The sequence below is a fragment of the Zalophus californianus genome, chromosome 12 (assembly GCF_009762305.2).
Source record: "Zalophus californianus isolate mZalCal1 chromosome 12, mZalCal1.pri.v2, whole genome shotgun sequence".
Classification (NCBI taxonomy): domain Eukaryota; kingdom Metazoa; phylum Chordata; class Mammalia; order Carnivora; family Otariidae; genus Zalophus; species Zalophus californianus.
The window spans coordinates 4,045,292-4,066,390 of NC_045606.1; the positions used below are offsets into that span (position 1 = coordinate 4,045,292).

Genomic DNA, 21,099 nt, shown 5'->3' on the forward strand with positions numbered 1-21,099 from the left:
TGATTTTTAATTACTTAACTTTGTGCTGGAACAAAATCTAACACTATTTAAGAACAAAACAAGTTTTAGCAATCAATAACCTAAGATCCAAAATAGGGACTCAAAGAAAAGTAATTTCATGCCAAGAAGTAGGAAAATATCACCCATAGTCAGGAGGAACAATAAATCATTATTACCGGACCTGGAAGTGGTAGACACGAAGAGACAAGCAGACGAGGATGTGTGCAAACAGCTATTACAAATACCTTCCATATATTCAGGTGGCAGAGGAAACCACCACCATGGAGGTGGGGAAAACGTGTATGTAAACAAGACTCAAGAGGACATTGAGATATGAAAGACACAGAATCTAAAATGACGCGTAAATGGATATAGTTTTAAGAGCAGGTCAGATACTGCAGGATAAAAGATGAGCGAAATTGAAAACATAACAACAATTATCCAAAATGAAATAGGAAATGAATAAATAAAATATCAATTAGCTGTGGGATGATATCGAGCTGTTTAATACACATGTAACTGGAGTCCCAGAAAAAAGGGAAAGTGGGAAAAATGGGCAAACAATGGCCCGTGTTGTTCCTAACTGATTATAAATATACAGACCTAGGAAACTCAACAAATGCCAAGCTGTATAGAGATAAACTATGCACATAAATTATGGAAAACAGTGATAAAAAGAACATCTTAAAACAGCTAGAGGAAAAAATACATTAAATACAGAGGAACACATATAAGAATGATAGTAGGCTCTTGTCAGAATCTGTGCATGCCAGAAGAATATGGAGACACATATTTTAAATATCAAAAAAAATTAAGAATACATTAACTAGTGGGGCGCCTGGGTGGCTCAGTCAGTTAAGCGTCCCACTCTTGGTTTTGGCTCAGGTCATGATCTCTGGGTCTTGAGATCGAGCCCCGCATTAGGCTCCATGCTTAGCAGGGAGGCTGCTTGAGATTCTCTCTCTCCCTCTCCTTGTGCCCCTCTCTTGCTTGGGCTCTCTCTCTCTCAATAAATAAATAAATCTTCTTTTAAAAAAAGCAGCATTAATAACTTTCAAAAAAGAAAGACAGAGTAGACATTTTCAGGAAAATAAAGTTGAGGGACATACTGCCAACAGACGTGAAGGAGGTTCTTTAGTCAAAAGAATATGGTGTATGTGGAAATTTGAGTTTATACAATGGAATGAAAATGAGGTCAAGAAAAATGCTAAATATGTGCATAAATAGAAAACACTATTTTTCATTCTGAAAGTCTTTAAAATACCATTGAATCTTTAAACCAAAAATAGTAGCAATGTATTTTGGGGGTATAGCACATGCAGAACCAAGTTGTATAACAATAGTACAAGGGAGGTCAGGATGAAAATAGGCATATGCTATTGTAATTTTTTACACTATTCATGAAGTGGTGTGATATTATACTTTAAACCCTAGAATTAAAGGTGTATAAGTCTTAGAGTGACAGTAATAACAGAAGCCAATCAATCAATCAATCATAGGCAATAAGCTAATAGGGGAAGACAAAATGAAATTTAAAAAAGAAAAAAAAAACATCTCAAATAATACAAAAGAAAGTCACATAAAAGGCAAAAGAACAGATGAAACAAACAGTAAATAAAGCTGTATTTAAACCAAATTATGTCAGGTATTATATTAAATACAATTTAACATAATGAAATTGAAAGCAATTTTGATGCTGGATAAAAAATCTATACCCGAATATATGCTGACTACAAGAAAACCATGTTAAATAGAAATAGAAAATAGAACTGTAAGATGGGAAAATCATCCCTATTTTCTTACTAAGTTGTTTTGTAGTTTCAGTGCAATCCAAATCAATATCTTAGCTGTATTTTTGTGGAATTTGACAAGTTCTTTATAAAATACATACAGAGAATCAAAGTATCAGAAATGACCAAGAGTATTATTAACAAAAGGGAGAAAATCAATGGCCGTTTATGATCAAAACTCTCAGCAAATTAGACTCGGAAGGGAACATCCTCAGTCTGATACGGAGCATCTGTGAAAAACCTGAGGCTAAAGTAAATAATGAAAAATATCGAATGTCTTTTCCTTAATATCAGGAAAAAAGACAAAAGTGCCTGCTATTACCACTCTCATTTTCCACTTAGTGGAGGGGAAAGTTATTGCAGAAAGGCAAGAAAAAGAAATAGAAATCATAAATTTTGGAAAGGAAGATGTAAATCCCTCTCGTGTAGAGATGACATGCTGATATTTAGTTGTTTTTTTTTTTAAGATTTATTTATTTATTTATTTGAAAAAGAGAAAGAGAGCAAAAAAGCATGAGCGGGAGGGGCAGAGGGTGAGGGAGAAAGAATCTCAAGCAGACTCCACACTCAGCATGGAGCCTGATGTGGAGCTTGATCTCATGACCCTGAGTTAGGACTCTAGCCTAAATCAAGAGTCAGCTACTTAATCATCTGTGCCACATAGGTGCCCCTGATATGATGATATTTGCAAAAAACCCTCAGAAATCTTCAAAGCAACTGTTAGACGTAATCACTGAATTTATCACAGGCAAAGACATTGTTAATGTACGAAAATCAATTGTAATGTTACATATCAGAAGCAAACATACTGGAAAATGAAAGTTTAAAACATTTCATTGACAATAGTACCAAAAACTACATAGGATTTAATAAAAAAATGCATTTTTTTCATTGAAAACTTTGGTACATTACTGAATGAAATAAATTAACAAAGACATAAATAAACGGAAAATAAACCAGGTTTGTGGGCAGGAAGACTTGTTGATATATTAATACTTCTCCGATTGATCTGTAGATTCAGTGCAAACCCTATCAAAATCCTAAGCTGTTTTGTGGAAATTTACAAGCTGATTATAAAATCTCTATGAAATGAAAAACAAAATGGCTAAAACAATTTTGAATAAAAAGAATAAAGTTAGAGGATTTGTGCTACCTGACTTTAAGTCTTACTATAAAGTTACAATAATCAGTACCAATTGGCAAAGTGATTAACAAATGAAGCAATGGAAAATAGAGTCCAGAAACAGAGCCATCTACCTACGTTGCCATTGATTTTCTTTTTTAAATGTGCCAAGACATTTCAATGGAGAAGAAAAGAAATTACTGAGACAGCTGGATATCCTTCTGGGAAAAAAGTCAAGTTTTATTACATTACCGTATACAAAAAAAATTAACTTGAAATGGATAATAGACCTCAACATAAAATTAATATTAGAAAACTTTTTAAAATAGTTGGATTTTTAGAAGACATCATTAAGAAAATGAAACAATGGGAAAAATATCCACAATCATACATCTAGAATGTATAAAGTTATCTTAAAGATAACAAGATGAACAACCCAGATGAAAGATGGTCAAAAGATCTGAACAGACACTTTACATACACGCATGCACACACATACACACAAAATGGAAGAAGGGCAAATAAATAGTGAAAAAATACTTAACATGATGAGTTATCAGTAAATATAATTTAAAAGACAACATATCCTTACAATGGCTAAAATTAAAACAACTGAAAATTCCAAGTGTGACAGAGATACAGTACAGTGGGACTCTCACACACTGCTGCTGGGAATGCTAAATGGTATAACTAGTTTGGAAACTCTTGAATACCATTTGGATAGTTGTCATATACCTATGCCAGCCATATACAGCCATTCCACTGCTAGATATTTACCCAAAACAAATTTAAGTATATGTCCATGCAAAAACTCGGACATACATATTGAAAACAGCTTTATTCATAACAGTCTAAAAATGGAAACCAACTAAATGTTTATGTGCATGTGAAAGAATGAACAGATTGTGGCATATCCATACAATGGAATAGTAGTTAGCAATCAAACAGACCAAAATGATGATACATGCCACAAGATGAATGAAACTCAGAATCATTATACTGAATGAAAGTAGTCAGAAGCAAATTATTACATGCCATTGATTCTACTTAAATGAAATTCTAAAAATGCAAACCAATACAGATTGACAAAAAATGGATCACCTGATGCCCTAGCCTTGGAGGAGAGGGAGATGCAGATGGCAAAGGGATACATATGAGAAATCTTTTAGTGAAATGTAAATGCTCTGAATCTTGTCTGTTATGGTGGTTCCATGGTTGTATATAACTGCAAAATCTCATCAAATTGTATGAGTTAATAGATTACATTCATTGCAAGTACACTATACCTCAGTACAATGTATTTTTTGTTAAAAAGTGGTATTATAAACAACTTCATGCCAATGAAGTTGACAACTTAGATATAAGGAACAAATGACTTAAAAATACAGCTTACCAAAACTGACACAAGGAGAAAACCTCAATAGACCTATATCTATGAAAATAGTTTTGTTGATTATCATAACACTTTTAATTGTGAAAAATAGAGAAAAACTCTAGACCGATATAGTTTTACTAAGGAATAAGATCAAATATTATTTAAGGGACAAATAATGTCGTCATATCCAAATAATACATTGAGGACAATAGAGCTCTGTCACCAAAATATATAAAATAAAAAATTACAGTCTAATATGCCTACAAACAAACAAAACAATCCTTAGGAAATTTTACTGAGTTAAATTTGGCAATATATAAAATGTATAATACATCATGATGAAATAGAGATTATCCCAGGATTGCAAGATTGGCTTAGCATTCAGAAATCAATGAGTGTGATTTACTTTATTAACAGAATTTTAATATATATATAAATTATTATCTCAGTCAATGATTGAAGGCCAAAATACAAAAAAAATAACTTTTTTCTAGCGTCTAGAAATTGGAAAGTAAGATTATAAAAATACCACTACAGTAACATTTTTAAAACTATAATATTAGGGAAAAATTCAGTAAAAGATGTTCAAAACTCTGTACTAAAAACTACCTCAAAATGCTGAGACAAATAAAAGAAGATCTAAATAAACTCAGTTATACATTATTTTCATGGAGTGGAAAAATCAGTATTTTTTAAGATACCAATATTCAAATTAAGCTCCAAACAGTTGCAGTGCTTTCCCTAACAGAATTCTTCTGTGCTTTTTTTGTGGAAAGTTGCTTTTGTCTCTGAAATTTACATTAATTTACATCCTGAAAAAAATAGTGCAGTGAGAAACTTATTCTACCTGATTTGAAGACCCGCAGTAATGCTGCACAAAGACGGTATTGTTTTGGTGTAATAACAGAGAAATCAACTGAATAGAATTGAGAGTCCAGAAATAAACTGTTTTTACACAAAAGTAACAAGACGGTTCAATGGTTTCCACACAGTATTTTCAACAAATAGTCTCTGAACAGCTGGACATCCATGTGGAAGAGGAGTCTTTGTCCCTTTCTCATCCCATGACAAAAATTACTTTGTGCTGGTCATCGACCTAAACTGAAGAGCTAGCAAGAAGAAGCTTCTAAAACAAAATACAAGATAAAATATCTGCAACGTTGGTTGGCAGAGATTTCTTACAGAGGACGTCAAAATCACTATGTCTAGAAAAAAATTGATTCTGTTAACATTAAAGTCTTTTGCTCTTCGGACCACTGTTAAGAAAATAAAACTGTGAGTCACAAACTGGAAGAAAATGCTTGCAAATATCTGTGAAAGGTCCGTGAGCTAAGATATACAAAGAATTCCCACAACTTGATAACAAAAAGATTTTTAAGATCCCTCAAGACTGAAATAAATGTTTCACAAAAGAAGACATATCAATGTCCAATAGGCACATGAAAATGTGTTCAACATTTTCAGTTGTGAGGGAAGTGCAAATAAAAACCAAAATGGAATACTGCTGAATACCTACCAGAATGTCTAAAATTAAGATGCTTGAAAACCATCAAGGAGCTAGTATGATGTAAAAAGAGGCAAATTAGCAATTCTTTGCCTCAGTCTTTTTTTAATGTGTGTATAATTTGAAATAATTCTTTTTTTCAAAGAAAAGAGGAAGATGCTTGACAACCTCATATGTTGGTGAGGACAGGGAACAACTGGACTTCTCTTCCCTTTGGCATATCGTATAAAGTGACATATCTATACCATGGCCCAGTAATCTTATTTTTAAGTATTTACCCAATAAAATCAAAGTATGTGTCCACAAAAAGACTTGTACAGGAATGCTTATAGTAGCTTAATTCATATGTACACAAAAAATCAATAGAAAGGAAAATGGATTAATAGATCATAGAACGGAATTGTATTCAATAAAAAAGAGTAAACCAGAACACGGGAGATATAGACCAGAACATGGGAGAATCTCAATAATATTAAAAGCCAACATTAAGGGGCATGTGGGTGGCTCAGTCAGTTAAGCGTCCGATTCTTGGTTTCGGCTCAGGTCATGATCTCAGGGTCATGAGGAGAGCCGGGCAACAGGCTCTGCACTGAGCAGGGGGTCTGCTTGAGATTTTTTCTGTCCCTCTCTCTCTACTCCTCCCCTCCCAATAAATAAATAAGTCTTTTTTTAAAAGGCAATATTAGTAAGCAAAAAAAGCCAGGCTCAAAAAAAATACATTCCTCCTGATTCCAATTACATGAAGATCAGGAGCAGGTAAAACTAAGTTTTAGCAATAGAAAATAGAATAGTGGCTGCCTATGGGGAGTAAGATTGACTAAAAGTAGAAATGAAGCATTTGGGGAGATGACAAAAATATTCTGTATTTTGCGTAGATATTGGTTATATGAGTTTCTAATTGAAGTCAAACTGATTGATTAAATTGTACAGTAGATATCTATAACTTTTCCTATATGTAAACGTCCTAATTCTGGAATTCAGGATTAAGAAGATTTCTTTCAGAATTGTCAAAGAATGAGCTTTTTCCACAAATCCTCTCTATTACGTCAGATATACTGAAACGCTACATATATTTTAAAATCAATACTTAGCTGAGCTCAAAAGCAAGAGAAGAGAGAGGAAGATCCAGTTTCCATAAAGCAAGAGAAAATTCAGTTCTAAAAATAGATGTGCAATTTAAATTACATTTTTCATGGGTATAGCTTTGGGTAACGGAGACCCAAATATGCTGTGGTTGGGACACTATGGAAGTTTAATTCTCTTTTACATAACAATCCAAAGGTCCTGGACTAGCCTGCAGTTCTAGTGTGTGATATTTTCCTAGACTCATTCTGTTGGGCTTCAGGATAGAAGTATAGAAGCAAGATCAAAGACAGATATCCTCCCCCTTTTAAGGACTTGTTCCAGAAAATGCACACAGCACTTTAAATTATGTTGGCAGAACTCAATATTACACTAGCTGCAAAGGAATTGTGAAATAATTATCTTTAAGGTCATGGGTCCAAATAAAAATGGGCTTCTCTTACTGTAGAAATGGGGAATGAAACCGGATTTGGCTGAAGCCAAAGAGTACATGGGCCAGGATTTTAATACCTACATAGGAATGGGAGTCTGAGATCTCACGGTGGATATTTGGAATTGAGTTTTCTGTGTAAATTCAGGTACCACAAAGGGCTATCTCAGCAATGAGTAGAAATTTGAATAAATCTTTACACACAGGAGGGAAGTTGGCCACCTGACCAAGACAATAAATTGGAAAATACAATATATTACCCACGAGGAAACAGAAACTTTGGTCTGTACCACGTGGATACATGGATCATGATTTCTTAGTACACATGTAGTGTGGGAATACCACATCCTAAAATTTAAAAAAAAGAAGAAAAGCTTTTGTACCCAGAAACAGTGAGGAATACTCCGAGGGAACACTTCCACAAAGTGGCATTGACAGGTAGCACCCCAAAGAAAATAGCTATCCCTAGATGAAACCACCATCAAAACCATACTCTGCATGTGAAAAGGGTTGCTTGTGAGAGGATATCAGCAGGCACAACAGAAGGGGGACATCTCTCCCAAGGAGCCTCAGATAATAGAGCCATCTGAATATACATTAATTTTCAAGAAATTAAATTTCTAAGGAAAGAACAGGACTTACGGAGAAGAACAGGCAGACACGAAAAGGAAACAAATCACATTCTTTAAAATCAATTACTTATCTTAAAAAACATCATTAAACATTTTTGTTTCCTCTGTGGCAGAGTAAGCTCCTAATAGCCTAACCTTCGCACCAGTAACAACCCCAGACTCTGACAAAATACAAATCCATCGGGTCAAGACCTCTGGTGATGGAAAAAATCAGGCAAATTTCAGAGTTGAAACTTAGAGGATGAACTCGGGGTGATTTTCCCCTTGTGGCCTGAAGGTTGGCTACGTTCGGGAAACTGGAGTGGTTAAAATTTCAATAGAAATCTCTGTCTTTCTGACCTGAAGAGGTGAAAGAATGGAGCATGCCCCAAGAATTAAAAGAAAGAATCCAAAACGGGCGGCAGCTGGGGAGGGAGCCATAGTGCCACGTATGAACTCAGCCCAAGTCTTTGCCTGATCCCTGGACTGTCTTTGCTCAAAATAGACTCTAAGCAGGTCTATCAAAGGCAAATAAGGTACTGATCTAAGATCTACTATTCTCCAAAACACACTCAGGAGTAATGCAGAATCCAGGGTCTCCTCAATATAAAATGTATAATATCCAACATACAATCCAAAATCACTCAACACACAAAGACCATGGAAAATGGGATAAGCTCACATGGGAACATGCTAGATGCTAGAATTATCAGACAGGGATTTTAATACGGCTGTTGTAACTGTGCTCAGTGACATAATGGAGAATATATTCATAATCACAAGACAGGAAATTTCATCAAAGAAATAGGATGTGTAAAAAAGAGCCAAAGGGAAAAAAAATTTCAAAATCTTTTTTTTAAGATTTATTATTTATTTGACAGAGAGAGACACAGTTCGAGAGGGAACACAAGCAGGGGGAGCGGGAGAGGGAGAAGCAGGCTTCCCGCGGAGCAGGGAGCCCCATTCGGGGCTCTATCCCAGGACCCTGGGATCACGACCTGAGCCGAAGGCAGACGCTTAACGACTGAGCCACCCAGGCGCCCCTAAAATTTCAAAATCTTAAAATAGAAATTATATGGGCTTAATAGAAAGAATATGACAGGGAAAGTATGAAGGATTTAAAAGTAGAACTTGGAGAGGGTGAAAAAAAGAGAATTAAAAATAAATGAACAGAGTCTCAGGGACCCATGGAACAATATGAAAAAGTTAAATACACTAATTATAGTCCAAGAACAAAAAGGGAAGTAAAATGTAACAGAAAATAATATTTGAAGAACTAATTACTGAAACTTCCCCAGATTTGATGAAAGACATACATTTTTCAAGTTTTCAAGAGGCTTACTGAATTCCAAACAGAATAAAAATTTTTCAAAAAGCCCAGGCATCAGGTATTCAGATACAAAAGATACAAAGTAAATTTTGAGAGCAGCAAGAGAAAAGTAAGTTGAAATATCACAGGCTTCTCATCAGATAAGAAGACAGTGGAGCAGGGGAGTGACATATTTACAGTCTGTTAGAAAAAACGCGTCACACCAAAATGCTACATCTAGAAACTCAAACCTTCAAAGATGAAGGCTGTGTTGGCCTTCTACTGCTGTGATAAGAAATTAACATAAATTTAGTGACTTAGACAATACAAACTTATCATCTTATACTTCTGGAGGTCAGAGGCAAAATGGATCTCACTGAGCTACAATCAAGGTGTTGGCAAGGTGGCATTTCTTCTAGAGGCTCTCGAGTAAAATTGATTTTCTTGCCACCTGCATCCTTTGGCTCATGGGCCTTGTCTTCATCTTCAAAGCCAGCAATGGTAGGTTGAGTTCTTCCTTCATCAGACAGAATCACTCTGACCTAGGCAGAATCACTTCTGCCTTGACCTTCTAATTTTAGGGTCCCTAGGATTACATTGTGCCCATCTGAATGTCTAGGACAGTTTTCCTATTTTAAATTCCCCTGATTAGCAACTTTAAATCCATCTGCAACCTGAATTACCCTTTTCCATGTAAGCTAACATACGCAGTTTCCAGGGATTAGGACATGGATATATCTGGGGGCCTGATTATATTGAATATATTAAAAGGCTATGTAAAGAAATTTGCAAGAAAAGAAAAACAGAGGAAGTAAATTGCCAATGGACATGCACTACAAGAATTATTAGGCATTTAAGATTATTTTTTCCTTTTAACTTCTTTAAAGTACATATAGCTGTTTAAAACAGAAGTCTAACATTGTTATCTGAAGCGTATTATGAATGTAGATATAGCCCCATGTGATAACTATAGAATAAGGAATGACAGGGTGTGGTAAACGGACTTGTGGTTGTAATGTTTGTACATTTTATGTGAAGTGGTACCATGTTAACTCCAAGTGAACTGTGGAAAGTTAAAGACATCTAATGTAATCTCTAAAGCAACACTGAAATGTACTATAATGAGGTATTGTTAAAGAGCCAATTAATGACATAATTCGTCTTCTAAAAAATCCCCACTCATTTAAATAATCTAACGAAGGCAGAAAAGGGGAACAGAAGAGCAGGAACATAGGGGCAAACAGACAACTATAATAAAATGGTACATATAATCCTAATATATCAATCGTTACATTAAATAGTAATATACTAAACATTTCAACAGAAAGGCAGAGATTATCAGAATGGATAAAAAAGCGAGATACAACTATATGTGATTTACAAGAGGTAACTTTCAATATGAAAATGCAAATAGGCTGAAAGTAAATGAACAGAAAGCATATCAAATGCACATGACATATTCACCATAATCATATGCTGGAGCATAAAACAAGTCTTCATATATTTAAATGTATTGAAAAATTCCACCTGTGTTCTTAAACCACCACAGAGTTAAGTTAAAGATAAATAACTACTAGATGTTTAGAAAAACATCAAGTACTTTTAAATTAAAAATCATACTTCTAAATAATCCGTGGATCAAAGACAAAATCATAAGAAAAATTAGAAAATGTTTTAAACTGAAAAACGATGAAAATATAACCTATCAAATCTTGTATGATGCAGCTAAAAGACTGCTGAAAAGAAAAAAAAATTAGCCTTTTATGCTGACACTAGGAAACAGGGAAGTTCTGAAAATTAAAGATTAATGATTAAGAAACTAGAAGAATGGTTAAACAAAAAAAAGAAAGAGGATTAAAAAGATAAGAACAGAAACCAATAAAAAAGAGAAAAGATACACAAGAGAGAAAACTTAAAGCCAAAAGCTGTTTCTTTAAAAAGATCAATGAAAGTGATAGATATTTTATTAGTATGATCAAGAAAGAGAGAGAACACATATTACCAACATAGAAAATTAAAGAGTTTATTTCTGCTGATCCTAAAAACAAAAAAGAAAATATTATAAACTATGTATGCCAGTTCATTTAGCGTCTTAAATGAACAAACTCCTTTAAAAATGCAGCTTACTAAAATTGATACTAATGAAATAGAACACACAAATGCCCCCTATTTATTAAAGAAATTTAATTTTTCTGATCAAAAATCTTTCCACACTGAAAACTCTAGGATCAGATGATTTCACTGCTGAATTTCGTCAAACATTCTCGGAAGAAATCACACCAATCTAATATAAGTTATTTCAGAAAATAGAAGAAGGAACACTTTGTGACCAGTTTTTGAAGTCCAACTTAACCTAATATTCCTGAACCAGACACACACATTACAAAAAAAAAAAAAAAGAGTAAATTACAGAAATTACATTCTTCATGTACAGAGACACAAAAATTATTGCAAAGAGTTAGTAAATCAAAACCAGTAATTTATAAGAAGGACAATATATTATGTTCAAGTGAGGTTTATCCCAGGACTGAAAATGTAACCTTACCTTTCAAAAATCAGTCAGCACAATTCATCCTACTGGTAACCGTCAGTGTGTTCACTATAGTTAAGAGTCTGTTTCTTGGTTTGTGTGTCTCTCTCTCTCTCTTTTTTTTTTCCCTTTTCTTGTTTGTTTTGTTTCTTAAATTCCACATATGAGTGAAATCACATGACTGATATCTGTGCAGAATTGGGGAATAATGTAAGGCCTGCTGTGACTTTGGTAGGAGATGTAAATGCTATCCCTAAGCGCTTTTAGGACAATTTGATAAGACCATGGCAGCGTCCTCCAGAGAGCAAGTGGTAGAAAACTCTCGAGGAATCATGGTAGTTTAAGATGGAAGGAACTTGCCTCTCTTCTCTGGTGTACGAGTATCGGAGGGTGCCGACTCCATCTTGCGGGTCATCTCCAATGGGCCAAAATAGCACAGGAATCAGCTTCCCCCAAATCCCTGCCTATGAATTATTACACAGCATTTGACCATGTTCAAGAACAACTACCCAGAGGTGGTTTAGTGGTAAGTGAAGGAGCAAATCCTATGGATATTGGATGCACTGTGCTTCAGAACGAACTTCCTCATCACAGGCTTGACGCTGATACTTTTGGAACAATGGGAGTCGGGTTGGGATTTGCCAGTGCGGCCTCTATAGCAGCTAAAGACAGAAACCCAGGGCAGCGGTCATCTGTGTGGAAGGAGACAGTGCATTTGGATTTTCTGGCATGGAAACAGGAACTATCTGCTGGTAGAACATGCCAATCGTACTTTTGGTGATGATGAATGATGGAATTTACCAAGGTCTCAACGTAGACACTTGGAACGAGATGTTGAAATTTGGAGGTGCTACTAAAGTGGTCTCTCCAGTCTGTCTTCTGTCAAACTCCCAGCAGGAGCAGGTTACGACTGCATTTGGAGGCAAAGAGTAGCTTGTACGAAACCAGAAGAATTCCAAAATCACCAAGACAGAATGTGGCAGACACACAACTAAACTCTCTCTTATCAATATCATGACTGAACCACGAGCCACATGGAAGGCCCAGGATTTTCACTGGCTGACCTGCTCTGATACGTAAGTAAAATACCAGGGAGTGTTCTTGAGGAGTTTTCTCTTTTTTGTAAGTCGGAATTTCATTTTCCACAGCAAAATTACTAAACTGTCAAAATTATTGTACCAATAAAAAATTAAAAACACTCTTTTGTAAAAGATTTTATTTATTTATTTGACAGAGAGAGACACAGCGAGAGAGGAAACACAAGCAGGGGGAGTGAGAGAGGGAGAAGCAGGCTTCCCGCAGAGAAGAGAGCCTGATGCGGGGCTCGATCCCAGGACCCTGGGATCATGACCTGAGCCGAAGGCAGATGCTTAACCAACTGAGCCACCGAGGCGCCCTTAAAAACACTTCTAAATAAAATATATATATATACTAGAACCAGGAGAAGAAGGAAGTGTCAACTGGAAAGTGCAAAGCGGTGCAATGGAAGTTAAAGATGAAGAGATGCAAAAGTTAGGACACTAAGCAGACAGAACAAGAAAGTCTAGTATTTGTCTATGGGAACTTCATAAGAGAATAAAGTGAATCCTCTGACAGTAAGGAGGACAATGGAGAATTGTCCAAATTGGTGAAAGTTAGGCATTCTCAGATTAGAGAAGCATAACACATCTTCAGCCAGATGAAAAAAATAGATCTTCTCCTAAACAAATTTTCTTCGTGGGAAAACCAAGACAAATATCCTAAATATTGCCAGAGGATGAGGGTGGGGGGACACAGAATACCTGCAGACCATCATTATCCGTGTCCTTGCAAAGTAACGATAACAGGCCAGAGGTCAATGGAATGTATTTAGGTTACTAAGTAAACATACTCCTTAAATTAGAATTCTAAATTCATCTGGAACAGCATTGAAAGGTGAGGATGAGTTAGTTAAAAAATGGAGCTAGAAGAAGTTCATATCCTTGAAAGAATGATTGAAAATAGAACTTCAGCCAAAGAGAATGGAACCAGGAATACAGGGTTAAAACAAAACGAAACAAAACAAAAAACCAAATAGAATACAAGAAGCAAAAGCAGGCAAAGAACCACTGATAAAATATTGTGGAAAATTTAAATAAAGAGTCCTTAAAGATAGTGATGGCAACAGTTATAATAAGTCATTTTAATGAAATAAGATGAAAGATAGGAAGGGGGAAATATTGCAGAGCTAATGTCCTTCTATCATTAGAAGACAAGAGAGACAAGACTTTTTAAGATGTTTGAATGGCATGGTGCTGAAAACTTCATTTGCCATCGTTTAAAATTCAAGGGCTTTCTCCTAAAGAATTGATTTTCCGTTAACTTGAATATACATTTTGTCAACTTTAACTTAATCACTAGGAGATTATACAGAGAATGTAAATTTTCAAGACAACTGAAGGAAGTAGGGGAGCGTTAAACCTGGTCCACCCAGGGGTGCTATGACAGGAGAAAAGTAGGGACAGAGAAAACAAGAAACCACGTGCGTAGAAAGCATGAGCACTTCCCATGTTATCTGATGTCCTTTAACTTATTATTCACACCTTCTAGGAGGATGGAGAACCGCTTTTACAACCAAACAGGAAATACAGTGCAAAGGACTCATTTTACAAGTCCTCGACTCAAAAGTAAGCATTTTTCTCAGTAGAACTGTGATTTAAAATGTACCTCTAGGGGAGCCTGGGTGGCTCAGTCGGTTAAGCAGCCGACTCTTGGTTTCGACTCAGGTCATGATCTCAGGGTCCTGAGATCAAGCCCGGTGTGTAGCTCTGCACTCAGCGGAAGCTTGAGCTTCTCCCTCTCCTCCCTTTTCTCCCTCTGCCCCTCCCCCTCCACATATATAAATGAGTCTTTAAAAAAATTTAAAAAACCTGAAATAAAGTATTTCTGTGTCATCTTTCATGACACATCCCCTTTGTGTCCACAGTGTCGGGGCTTCAGTGAGTCATTCAGAGAGCATCAGACGCAGATACTTACTCACTCACGTTGATGGCTAAAATAAAGAGGTCAAGGGAGAGTCTTAAAGAAAATCTATGTTTAATAGAAGAATAAAACCAAAGCAGAAAGGAAATGGTTAGAGAGAGGAGAAGAGTAGAGCATCACAGAAAACCAAAGCACAGAAAGCCTGAAGGAGTTCATTTACTCAGTGAAAAACCATATTCAACTCTTGCTGTGTGTCTGTGCCCCAGGCTATGAGGTTCATCAGGGAGGAAGGCAGACAAAGATCTCGGTTCTCCAAGGGCTCTCATTCTAAAGGGAGATGGACGATAAGCACAAACGTAACACGTAAATAGCTCATATCTTAGAAGGTAATGAGTCTATGGAAACATAAAAAAAGATGGAACAGGATGAGAGCATCAGGGGTGTCCCGTGTAAGGGTAGGAGGTTTCAGTAGTGAAGGAGGTCTGGGCGGGGGGTCCTCCTCCAGTGATGGGATTTCAGAGAAGCTCAGAAGGCATAGGGGAGTGACTTGCAGATCTCTGGAGTGACCATTTTCCAGGCAGAGGGAATGCAGAACCATGCAGAAGACCTGTGTCAGAAGTGTGCATAGGGTCAGGGATGCACTACGGGCCAAAGTATCTAGAGCAGAGTACTAGAGGGGAATTAGGAAGAGAAGATGGGAAAAAGCAGGTGGTGTCTGGAACCAGACATCCAGGGGCCTTTTAAGCAGCTATAAACACCAGGGCTTTTTCTCTGAGGGAAGTGAAGGTTTAGCAGAGAAGTGGCAAGATCAGACTTGCAGAAAGCAATGTGGTGGCCTCTGTGTTCCCAGCCAACCAGATGAGGCAGAAGGGGGAGGCCAGGGTAGCACTGGCATCTATAGGGGTCAGGTAAGGACGGTTTGGGGGAGGCTGGTAGGAAGGTGTCAGCCACGGTTGGCTTCTGGATATATTTTGAAAGTAGAGCCAACACAATTTCCACTTTACAGGTAATGAGGAAATAGGAGTCAAGAACAATCCAAGGGTTTGGGCTAAGCAGCCAGATGGCCTGCAGTTGCCATTACTTTGACACAGGGGAGTGAGTTTGGAGGGAACGGTCAGAAGTCCATTTTAGACCTGCTGAATGTAAAGATGTTCATTAGATATCCATGTGGCTATGTCACGTAGGTCACGGGGTGTATGGGTCTGGGGTTTGGAAGAGCGGTCTGAGCTAGAGAAATTAAGTGTAGGGGTCATGGCTTAGCAACAAATGTGAATTGGCAGACACACATTAAGGGTGTTCGGGGAGGAGGGAGTGAAACTGTGCAAACGGTCAAGGACAATCAGCCCCGAGAAGAGATGATTGCAGTTGCCCAGTGGGCTTTGAAGTCAGCAGAAACACGGAGAGTGGAGAAGAGCGGGGGTCCAGGGGTGGCTGCCATGAGCACAAGGAACTGACAATGTGTGTGGGTGCCGCAAAGCACTTCATTCCCTCCAAAGTCCTTCCCTCCCCAGGGGCTGAACCCAGCAGATGCGCCTCACATTTCAGCTTCACCCACCACCAGTTTCATGAAATATACTTAAGAGTAGATATTTTCTCAGAAGGTTTATAAAAATATAAAGAATATATGTGAAATGTGTGATTAAAATCAGAAGTCATGCTTTCTCTCTCTCTCTCTCTCTCTTTTCTCTCTCTCTCCCTTTTTCTCTGCAAGTCTCCTTAGGAGAAGAAATCAGCATTGGGATACTTGTTGACCCAAATGATGCCAATTTGTTAATGAAAATGTCACCTAGTAGCCCTTTATGTGTTTTGTGTATAAGAAATGTTCTGTGAAATATCCTGCCATTCTGTAAGCTTCGGTTTCAATCATCTGTACTTAGTTTTCAGGAAGTTGAAAACTGAGGCATTTTAAAAAGATGTTATTTATTTATTTGAGAGAGAGAGCACAAGCAGGGAGGAGGGGCAGAGGGAGAGGGAGAAGCAGACTCCCCACTGAGCAGGGAGCCCAACAGAGGGGCTCGATCCCAGGACCCTGGGATCATGACCTGAGCAGAAGGCAGACCCTTAACGACTGAGCCACCCAGGTGCCCCAAATTAAGACATTTTTTTAAAGATTTTATTTATTTACTTGAGAGAGAGAGAATGAGAGACAGAGAGCACGAGAGGGAAGAGGGTCAGAGGGAGAAGCAGACTCCCCGTTGAGCAGGGAGCCCGATGTGGGACTCGATCCCGGGACTCCAGGATCATGACCTGAGCCAAAGGCAGTCGCTTAACGAACTGAGCCACCCAGGCGCCCCAAATTAAGGCATTTTAAAGAATTGTACTTCTTGCCCATTTTGTGGCTGAGATGGGGGACAGGCAAATTCTATTTCAATATATACTTGGAGATTCTAATGCAAAATCATACAGCCTTTTTTCTGTAAACAGTGCCATTTTTTAATGAGGGATTATTTTTGTTCTAACCCATATTTCAGAAGAAAAGATAACCGGTCAACCAAAGGCATTATTAGGGTTACAGTGCCCCGTTGTCTGAAGTTCACGTCCCTTGGACAGAACCCTCTGTATAGACCACAAGTGTTACAAGTCTGGATGGCAAGTTTGTAGCAAGATCGTGTGCCTTATCTCCTCCTTGTAAAACGACTGGGAAAGTATAGCGACGATCATTTTTACACAGTTCTTTTTGTTGGTGTGTTGGCAACAGCTTCTTGTTTTCCTTAGGAAGAGTGTTGTTCATGTGTGAGCCTTCATTAACTCCAAGTGAAGTGGTGAAAATATTTATCCCTTTAGAACAGTCTGCATCTTTTTAGCAACTCATGAAAAAACAAAAGACTGTACTAATTTACACTATTTACCAAGCTGCAATGCTTCAGGAGCACTACTTAAAAAGCAAAATAAAATTCATTTATATTAAAAAAGAAAGAAAGAAAGAAAGAAAAAGAAAGAAAGAAAGAAAGAAAGAAAGAAAGAAAGAAAGAAAGAAAGAAAGAAAGAAAGAAAGAAAGAGAAAGAAAGAAAGAAAGACAGACATGGTATGGAGCTGTGTTTCAGAGTCTTAGAGCAAGTTGAGAAAAGAGCTCTATAGAAAGCATCTGCAGTCTGTGGGCCGGTAGTGAGACCCCCAATTCTCACCTTTCTCATCTTAAAAATGAAGGATTTTAACAAAATGGCCTATAATTTCCTCTCTGGTTTTTTATTTCATTCCCTATCATATTCTTATCTTGGTGACTCTCAGAAAAAATTCCAGTGGTCATCTTGGAAAAAGTTACTGATTTGGCTAAAATCGTGATGCTTTGCTCAGAATATAAGGATTTTTATTTGCAACGACATGGATGGAACTGGAGGGTGTTATGCTGAGTGAAATAAGTCAATCAGAGAAAGACATGTGTCATATGACCTCACTGATATGAGGAATTCTTCATCTCAGGAAACAAACTGAGGGTTGCTGGAGTGGTGGGGGGTGGGAGGGATGGGGTGGCTGGGTGATAGACATTGGGGAGGGTATGTGCTATGGTGAGCGCTGTGAATTGTGCAAGACTGTTGAATCACAGATCTGTACCTCTGAAACAAATAATGCAATATATGTTAAGAAAAAAAAAAAGAAGAAGATAGCAGGAGGGGAAGAATGAAGGGGGGAATTGGAGGGGGAGATGAACCATGAGAGACGATGGACTCTGAAAAACAAACTGAGGGTTCTAGAGGGAAGGGGGTTGGGGGATGGGTTAGCCTGGTGATGGGTATTAAAGAGGGCACGGTCTGCACGGAGCACTGGGTGTTATGCACAAACCATGAATCATGGAACACTACATCAAAAACTAATGATGTAATGTATGGTGATTAACATAACAATAAAAAATTTTTTAAAAAAGAAAGAAAAATGAACCATTTAAGCTTTCGCTACAATTAAAAGTATTTCATAAGAGTTAGCTTTTCTTTAGGACACAGTAATTTCAGACTGAGTGAGTTGAAAACATATACACAACAGTGAACACACTGTGGAGCCATCACCTTGGTATTTAAGGTCACAAATATTAATTTAATGAATCATCACATCAGTCCTATGTGGTAAATGAAATGTTTATGTTGTTTCTTATCCAGGCTTTTATCCCAAACCCCTAGCACAGTGCTTGAAATACAGTAATCGCTGAATAGATATTTGTTGAGGGAATGAGGATCACTGGTAATTGTTTGCCAACTGAGAGGAGTGGAATTATTTGGAAGGAGAAGGCTGGCTGACGGGGTAGGACGGAGCATTCAGCTTTTGCACCAAGGCTGGGCGGGGGTGGGGCAGGATGCTGGACACCGGGGCTGGCCATCTATCCTTCTATCCTGTCAGGATGCCATCATGGGAATGAGGGCTCTTTGGTTTTCCGTCAGGATCAAATTGGAGTCTGTTTAGCTGCATCTGTCATGTGTGTCTGTCTGAAACAATAGAACTTTGAAAACTTGAAATCCAAGACGGTACCTTTAGATCTGAATCCGGTGTATATAACGCTTGCTTTTGCTAAGATGGCTGGACTCCTGGTACCACGGTCCAGACTTTGATAATCAGGATCATTGGTGTGGGGCAGTGGGAATGTGGCTCACTCTTCAGGGGCGGAGAATCTGCATCTGCATCCTGACTTCAACCACCAGTAGCTGAGCAACCTTAAGCAAACAAATTTCATTCTCTAAGCCAGAGTTCGTTTATTTGTAAGTTAATGAATGGTCTTTCTGCCCTGCTGTGAAGGTCAAATGCATTTTTTTGTGTGTGAACTGTAAGATGCATATAATTTAATGCATTGGTTTTCTACTGCCATGCAACAGATGACCACAGTTTATCAGCTTTAAACCACATGACTGCAGTCAGAAGTCCAGGTGTGCCCCAAATGGGGTCAATACTCAGAGTTTCTCAGGCTGGAATCAGAGTGTCAGCTGGGGCTGGGTTCTTGTCCTCCAGGAGCAATTGGATTCTCGGCAGAATTCAGTTCATTAAAGCTGGGGGGCTCATGAGGTGTTTCTTTTTCTTTTTCTTCCTTTCTTTCTTTTTTCCTTCTTTCTTTCTTTCTTTCTTTCTTTCTTTCTTTCTTTCTTTCTTTCTTTCTTTTTCTTTCTTTCTTTCTTTCTTTCTTTCTTTCTTTCTTTCTTTCTTTCTTTCTTTCTTTCTTTCTTAAGATTTTACTTATTTATTTGAGAGAAAGAGAGCACAAACAAGGGGAGGGGCAGAGGGAGAGGGAGAAGCAAACTCCCTGCTGAGTGCAGAGCCCAACATGGGGCTCGATTCCAGGACCCTGGGATCGCGAGCCGAGCCGAAATCAAGAGTTGGACATTTAACCGACTGAGCCACCCAGGCACCCCTCATGAGGTGTTTCTTTAAGGACAGCTGCAGAGTGTCTACTGTATATTTATCTCTTTTTAGGGCTCACCTGTTTGCGTCAGACCTACTTAGGAGAATCCACCTTTTGATTAACTCAAATTCAACTGATTAGGGACCTTGAATATATAGGCACAATCCCTTGGCCATATAAAGTTGACATACAAAGTATCACAGGAGTGTTATCTTGTCATACTCATTTGCTCTGCCCACACCAGAGGGGAGGTGGTTATATATGACATGTACACTAGGGGGCAGGAGTCGTGGGGGACACCTTCAAATTCTGCCTGCCACAATGTTTGATACTGCTAGGACTCATACCATTTGAATATGTATTTTCCATACTATGTCCTTATTTAATAATTTCACAGAGCTTATGAAGTTGTTCCTTGGGACAAGATGCTACCACCAAAACCCGATCCAGAAGAAACAACAGTGGAAAAAGCTGCTGACCTGATTTCACAGTGTTTTACACTGAAAAGATATGAAGAGGCCCCATCAATAACCCAGGTCAGTGATTAGGGACCTCAATTACATGTGCATAATGCCTTTTCCCATATATAACATTGCATTTTTGCAACAGTGCATTTATTTCTAAACTGAAGCCCAAAACTTGAATACTCATTTTATTGTAAGAAACATGGAAAGAACATGTAAACGTATTTATTTATGGACTTGAAAATGCCATAATCAAAAAAGTCATCAATGACCTCAAATACTTCGATGTTACCTGTATTGCACTTTTTAAAATTTTATTTAAAGACTACCTCTGTCTCAAAAGTCCTTTGCAATGACTGTGTTTATTTTAAAACTGCACAAGGAGGACTGAGGGATGGAGAAATAATTATGCTTCCATCAGAGAACCTGTGTTGAGAACAGTTCTTGAAATTGAACCTAACCTCCGCACTCTGAGACAGAATGGGAAAACCCATGAATCAATCACAGAGCTCTTATTTCTAGCCAAACAAAGCATAGTTGGTTGTCTCCAGAGACGTATGTTTTCATATTTTATTTTATTTTATTTTATTTTATTTTATTTTATTTTATTTTATTTTAT

The 21,099-nt window shown here is 37.6% G+C and overlaps 1 protein-coding gene and 1 pseudogene across 1 annotated transcript in view; both read left to right on the top strand.

Moving 5' to 3' along the window:
• The window catches only part of SPATA48 (spermatogenesis associated 48), a 66,452-nt gene that overhangs the window by 13,940 nt on the left and 31,413 nt on the right, over positions 1-21,099 (top strand). Inside the window, exons 3-4 of the mRNA XM_027572986.1 lie at positions 14,324-14,400; positions 20,414-20,552. Coding sequence (XP_027428787.1) covers positions 14,324-14,400; positions 20,414-20,552 — 216 coding nt within the window. The remainder of the gene's footprint in view (positions 1-14,323; positions 14,401-20,413; positions 20,553-21,099) is intronic.
• LOC113911806 lies at positions 11,933-12,835 on the top strand (annotated as a pseudogene).